General features: G+C 38.4%; 1 protein-coding gene across 1 annotated transcript in view; it reads right to left on the bottom strand.

The window, feature by feature from the left end:
- Positions 1-912: 912 nt before the first annotated feature.
- Positions 913-7209, bottom strand: part of LOC140152885 (apoptosis-stimulating of p53 protein 1-like) — a 51718-nt gene continuing 45421 nt past the window's right edge. The window contains 5 exon segments of the mRNA XM_072175413.1: positions 913-1356; positions 2249-2448; positions 3413-3579; positions 4415-4548; positions 5241-7208. Coding sequence (XP_072031514.1) covers positions 1324-1356; positions 2249-2448; positions 3413-3579; positions 4415-4548; positions 5241-7208 — 2502 coding nt within the window. The 3' untranslated portion in view covers positions 913-1323.

The following is a 7209-nucleotide window of genomic DNA, read 5'->3' as shown; positions in this document are numbered from 1 at the left end:
TCTGTGGCAAAAATCGCTAGCGACTTGCGACTGATTTGAATTCAACAGTATGTGACACAGATGCTGGAATTACAACTACTGCTAATGGATATTGGCTTAAGTCGCTGGCATGATAAAGCCACTAGATGTACAATCAAAAACATCATTTGTAACATGCTTGTGTGACTAGAAATTGGATAGCATGAAACAACCATTAATTTATCATGTAAATGCAAACCAAGTTATATTTACAATAGTTGCTGTATGTATTATTCACACATTTGAAATTAAAAGGAAGTTACCTTTGTCAGCAAATGATTAAATATTGAACATGATTCATTGACTCTTGTCATGAATAACTGATCTGCCCCACAACATATTTCTAGGGCTTATACTATAGCTAAACATCTGACATCATAAGCACATGACAACATAATGAGAAGCAATACATGGCAGCTACCAGCTAAATACAACTACTCTTGCACTGACATGATGAATACCTATTTGCAGTGATGTAAATGTAAACGACCTTAATTTTAAATCATAAGTATCTTCATACAATTTTGTTTTAATCATCACTTGTTTCCCACCAAATGTGCATGAAAGAAAATATAAATCAAGAGGGATTTTAAATGACTAACAGCTTCTAGAGAAATTTGTACCTCGAATTTTCCATGCATGACACCCATAAATTTATGGTACGATAATCTTTTTTTCTTCACATGTGGTGTCTCTGACCTATTGATCCCATTTTAATTCTTACTTCGATCTATAAAAACCCATGTGATGGAAATTCAGGTTTAAAGTTGTTCAACTCCTAGATCCTTATCATCACATCACTTATTTTGTCTTCACATAACAGGTCTATTATCAAAGAGCATCCAGGATTTAAACGTTGCAACGATTAGTCCCTTATAACTGGACACTGCAAAAAATATATGATGAAGCCGCTTTACATAGGTCTCCCATTAAACCATTACCTTAACTTATGTGTAATGAAAATATTTGTCACATAGCCATCAGATCAAAGTTGACATTGTTTACTTTAGAAATAAAGTAAAATTTTCTTCAAGCCAGAGTGTCTATAAATCACATGTGTTATACTGCTAGTGCTACCAGATCAAGTGAAATTACACACAAAGCAAGCATCTCATTTACTATATAGAAGGCACCACAGTCTATATCTTGCCTGTTGTGCAACGTAGGGCACATATCACTACCTTGCAATCACCGCAAGTGATGTAAGATACCTGACAGCATCCAATCAGTAATATATATTTCCTTTGGTGATCAGCTTGGCAGTTCTGTCATCAGTATTTAATTTAATAGGTCACACAGTTGTCATCACCTGAACAGTGGTTTTATACGACCAAATAGCTGTAAAGAAATGCAGACAGAATTTATAGGATGAGTGGTTGCTTTATCACATGCTTCTACAAAATAAAAATATTATTTCACAGTTCATAACTTTTCCTCTATATTATTAAATGCCCATCCATATTTGACACCTTGAATTAATGAAAATTATATCATTGTATTACAACAGTTCCAAGTCAGTATTACATCATTGTATTTAATACAACAGTTCCAAGTCATATTTAATGAGCACGCAATAAGATGAACACATCTCACATGTGCAAGACCATTTTGTGAAAATTAAGTTGTTTTTTAAATTTACCATTTTAACTATTATTATCATAAGTTTGACATCAAATTATGTTCATATAGCAATGTATGAGAACATTCCAGTGCAGTGCTGTACACACTTATAAAACAATACTGACAGATTATTTTTAACTAAATATTTGCACAATACTGTATTCACCGACCATGGGGCCTACATGGACAAGAAATACAAGAGACAGAAAAAAACTGGCAGAATTATGAAGAGGGCTACGTCTAACAATGAACACAGCCTGATGAGGTGAGGTATTCACTGACCACCATCCTTTTAGATACCATGTACTTCAGGGGATAGTTGGTAGTCCCTGTCCTTGGGTCAGATGCATGTGATAACAAACTAGACCAAAACTGACTTGCATACAATACTTTTAACATTTTGTAATGTTTGAATCATGAGATCAAACAATCTGGGGTGATTTTGATCATAGAAAGGATTTACTATTTTTGTAAAGAAATTGTTGGGGAAAAGTCTCAGGAAGGGAAGAAGCACTGGTCCCAAAAATTAGGATGTGTGGCGGCCCTGGCAGGTAGGCTGGGCACAATTTGCAAGACAGAGCCCCTCTCATTATTAAAACCATGTACTTACCCCAAAAAGATTCCTGGGTACATATCCTTCCTTATCATGCCTCCTAGCCCACCACCACATAGTCTCCTCTTCATCACCTTTCCTTAACACTGTTATCTCATCCCCATCCTTGAAGCTTAACTCATCAGGTTGTGTGGCTTCATAGCTGTACAGGGCATACACTACACTGTTGTTAGCTGTGCCCATTTTCTCTTGTGAACCTGTGTTGGAAGAGAGTATTTGAATAATTTGAAAAATTATTTTAAGAGCAAAGTTCTTTGACAAATTTTTTCATTTCACCCAATAGGATATGGAAAACAAACGTAAAAGTTGGTTATATCCACATTGCCATAGCTTAATAGAATAAAGAACACTGACAACATTAACAGATCACAGATTTGCTCAGGAAAGGCATGATAGCACAAATGGGATATTCCAGTTGCATGGTGTCCATACACCCCCCTATGGAAGCATGGCCTTAATCTCACACACAACAGGGAGTGTGAATCTCAAATTTGAATGGGTGACTCCATTTGAAATCTACACCCATGTATGAGAGATTAAGGTCATGACTTCAATAGGGGATGTATGGATTTCAACTGGAATAGTCCAATTCAGGAAGGGTGACAAATGATCATATTGACAGCAGTGGCACCAATCAGACTACAGCTGAAACTAGAGTGCAACATGGCCAAGCCCCATTTTAACACACATGTAGTGCTGTCAATAAAACATCCCTTGAGGTTAGCAACTATTTTAAACTGTTGCGATTGGGTAGTATGCAGCATCTTGCGAATAGTAGTGAGCTTGGGCAAAAATTGCATTGATCATTTCATAGCAAGTGTGTAGAAGAATTCAAATATCACATCCTGTGGTTCTTGAGTTATGTTGTAAAGGGGGCTGAAACAACAACACTTTTGTAAAATGTACATAACTCATTAACAACAATAAATCAAGCAAGTTTTTTTGCAAAACATCAAAGTGTTATTTTTCAATAAAACATTGATTTAGATAATGAAAATCAAGTTTTTGGCTGTTTCAACCAACAATACATTGTGTACCCTTAACTGGCAATGCTGAGATACATCTCATTCAAAGAGTTCAATCACTTATTCTGCTTTTCTGAAATTAACCACACATTGGGAAAAAATCCCAGAAAATTCCTGACATGATGCAAGAACTCACCATATAGGTACTCAGAGCACTGAAGATATCCTTCTTCTTCCTCTTCGCATTTCTCTGCTGGTGTTTCCTTATCACTGATAGTGGTAGCAAATAATGCAGCTCCATGCTCTACCAGGTTACGCACCATGATGTGATTATTGCAAGATGCAGCACAATGTAATGGAGTCCTGTGTTGGGAAGAAATTCAAGATTGAAATCATTCAATACGGAGGAAAAGCAATGATTGGTGGAACTGATGTACAACTAGATGTTAGAAAGGATTATGACTTGGATAGAAATTCTAGACAGTTCATTGGTTAATTTGATATTTTTACTACCAACCACCGCCGTTTGGTAAAGTTTTATAATCATCAACGTTTATGCCGTGCAATGGGTAACCAGCCTCTGCATGTAAGAGCAGGCAAGAGACTGCTCTGATTGTAATGGACTAACCGATTTTAAGTTACGGATAAAGTTGGATGGTGAAATGAATTAAGCCATGGTAGAACTTTGTGTTGTGTTGTGAATAATTCTTGAAATGTTATTGAATTTATGTAGAAGTGATATTAAACAAATATTCACCGTCTTAAATTTATGTAATGGTCAAAATATAATCACTTAGTGAAAGATGTACATGAAATTCTGACAGCTGCCTTTATATAATAATCACTGCATTTAGTACTATTTCCTTATTAGCCAAGTTGCTAACAGGTCTCTTCTCATGAAAATAACAATATTTAGAGAATACATGTATTGTTTTAGCTGCTGGAGTGCATCTATTGTCTCATATAAGATGGGCAACATCATTATTTTAAGTAAAACAACAAGGCAAAGCCAAGTTGATTTACGCCAAAAATAATGATGTCGCGTGTTATATGAGATGATAGATGCACGACAGCAGCTAAAACAATACCTTTATTCTCACGCTTAAACACTTCAATTCAAATAAATATGTTAATCACAAATATACCAAATTTTAATCAAATTAAATCCTAGATTTTACTTTAAAAGGAGTATACCTACCATCCATCACTATCAGGAGAGTTAACATCCACACCTTGCAGAATAAGGAAGTTGACTATGTCATAATGTGATGCACAGATAGCATTATGTAGAGCTGTAATACCTTCATCATTAGCACCGCTTGGGTTGGGAACCTACACACAAAATATGATTAAACAATATTAAAACATGATCAAACAATATGAGAATTAAGAAAGTTCACTATGTCATAAAACAGTGGTCATAGCATCATAGGGACACAGGGACACATTATTCCCAATCAGGTGAAAGTTTTGCCCCCTAATTCAGTCTGTGTCCCACCATCGAATGACTAACGCTTATCTTCTGCAAAACATGACCAACAAATATTAAAGCATGACCAAGCAACGTTAAAATATGACCGCACAATATGAAAACATCAACAATATGAATCAAAGAACAGAGCTTGGCTCATTGAATATTGTCCCAACATAAACATAATATATATACAAAGACCATGTACTAAACAAACATGCATGTATTCCTCCTTTTTTCCCCTTTCTTATTTTCATAAATTTCATCTTTGCAATTACAGCTGAAATCTGATAAGACTTTTATTTGACCTTGAGAATAATAACTGCACCAACCCTAAGATAAGGGTTAGGGGTAGATTTAGGTTTTATGATAGGTTTTAGGGTTAAGATTTGGGTTAGGATTAAAAGGTTAAAGTTAGGACTATGGTGACTACTATTCTAAAGTTGCTCCAATTATAATAACCTTGTCTCTGTGGTCAAATCTTTTGGTGTTATACCAAGTACACATAATAACTGGCTTGCACTACTAATTTGTTTTTGGGTTTTTTTCTTACCTGAGGAATGATTCTCTGCACCAGCTCAAATTCTCCCTCCAAGGAAGCATCCAATAACAAAGCCAACGGGTCAAATCTAACTCGTATACTCTCTCGTCCATTAGGCGCTCTCTTCAAGATTCCCTTCACCTCCCCGATAGCAGATGGACTCAATGGCTTTCCACTGCCAGATGGTTTGGACAGCTGACCATGGCCAGATATGTTTTTCTTAGTTGTATTTATACCATTAGTTTTGCCATTTGTTTGGCTTGTAATAACTGGGTTAGGTTTAGTATTAGTGCTCACATCTGGACTTAGAACGTCTTTGTTTCCAGGACTGTTTCCGATTAATGATGTTTCCATAAGTTGGGATCCATTCCCATTGTTAGATTGTGTACCATTGTCTCTGGGTTTTACCGTAAGGTCTGTTGTCAAATTGTCAAACTTTTTGTCTGACGATGATTCAGTGTGGTGGAAGAAAGGAATGCCATCACGCTGTTCTCGTTTCAAGAAATTCAACGACTCTTTATCCTCTGAGTATGATAAGCGCTTCTTTAAGGGTCGCGGCATATTATGGAAGCGCTCCAAATCAATGTTGCGATACAAGTTCATAATTGGAAGCTTGGATGTAGGACTTGATGGTCGGGGTCCATCTCGGTCATCTGTAGGATATCCCGGTACAGCGGTTCCTTCTTGTATGTGGAACAAATTGTGCGAAGGTATATTTACAGGTTTCCCTGCATATTTATATCCACCGTTGTTTTGCTCGTAGCTTGGGTGGTTATAATTGCGTTGCTGCGCATTTGGTGGTGGCGCATACATTCCTACGGTTGCTGGAGAACGTTGATGAATTGGTCTGGTTGGATCAGTCACTGGATAATCGTTAGGAAGCTGAGGGCGTGGCGGGCCATTATTAGAGGGCGCTGTGGAATAGTTACTGCTAGGTCCATATCCTGGATATGCACCAGATACAGGAGGTCCTCCTCTTGATGGGGATCCGGGAGGTACTCTTGAAGGTGATGATGGGGGACCTCTTGAAGGAGATCCTGGAGGTCCTCGTTGTATTGTCATCGGGGAGTTATTACGTCCTTGCGACAACTGTGGACTGCTTGGATGACTACCATCTAACTGTGTTACACCAGTACGAGTTGGAGATGGGGGATGACTTGGATTGTAATTGAGAGTAACAGTTCGTGGAGGAGCTGGTGGTGGTTGTCGTTTCCTTTGTGGAGAGGAAGGATGTTGATTGGGACCGACCGGTCCTCTATTTGGGTTAGACGAGTTTCCATTCCAAGTTCCATTCCCATTTGGTCCAGAATAACTCGGCAGCCTTCCTTTAGGGGCTAAATTGCCGTTATATGCATGGCCACTCTTGATACTATCATCAAAATCTACATGACTGCCACTATTAGATGACCCATTAGGCGATGAAGGTGGTGGAGGGGACAGCATAGCCAGATCATCTGGATTGTAGATTGGGGTTCGATTCCTAGCTTGCCTATTCTGAAGCGAAGATGTGCCAGAATCAAGAGATAGGACTCTAGGAGGAAGCTTGTTTGCAGGTTGATTCTGTGGAACTGGTGAGGATCTCTGCACTGGGGATCCTCTGTTACCTGGTACAGGTGAACTCCTTTGTTGTGGAACTGGGGATCCTCTTTGTTGAGGTACTGGTGACCCTCTCTGCTGTGGAACTGGTGATCCTCTCTGCTGTGGTGACCCTCTCTGGTGTGATATAGGGGATCCTCTTTGCACTGGCGAACTTCGTTGTTGATTCTGGGGCACCGGTGATCCAATTGGAATCGGTGATGATCTCTGAGTTGTTGTTGGTGAGCCTCGTTGGATTTGAACTGGAGAGCTTCTGTTCGGTTTATTATCCATGGCATTCTTTGCCTGGGGTTTAATGTGCACCGTTGGAAGCGGTTGAGGTGGTAGTCCACTTACTGGCACGCTTTCCACGCTAGAATTTTCTGTTAAAGATGACGTATCACTT

This window comes from Amphiura filiformis, chromosome 5 (genome assembly GCF_039555335.1).
Source record: "Amphiura filiformis chromosome 5, Afil_fr2py, whole genome shotgun sequence".
In the NCBI taxonomy this organism is placed as follows: domain Eukaryota; kingdom Metazoa; phylum Echinodermata; class Ophiuroidea; order Amphilepidida; family Amphiuridae; genus Amphiura; species Amphiura filiformis.
This window is presented reverse-complemented; position numbering and strand designations above follow the sequence as displayed.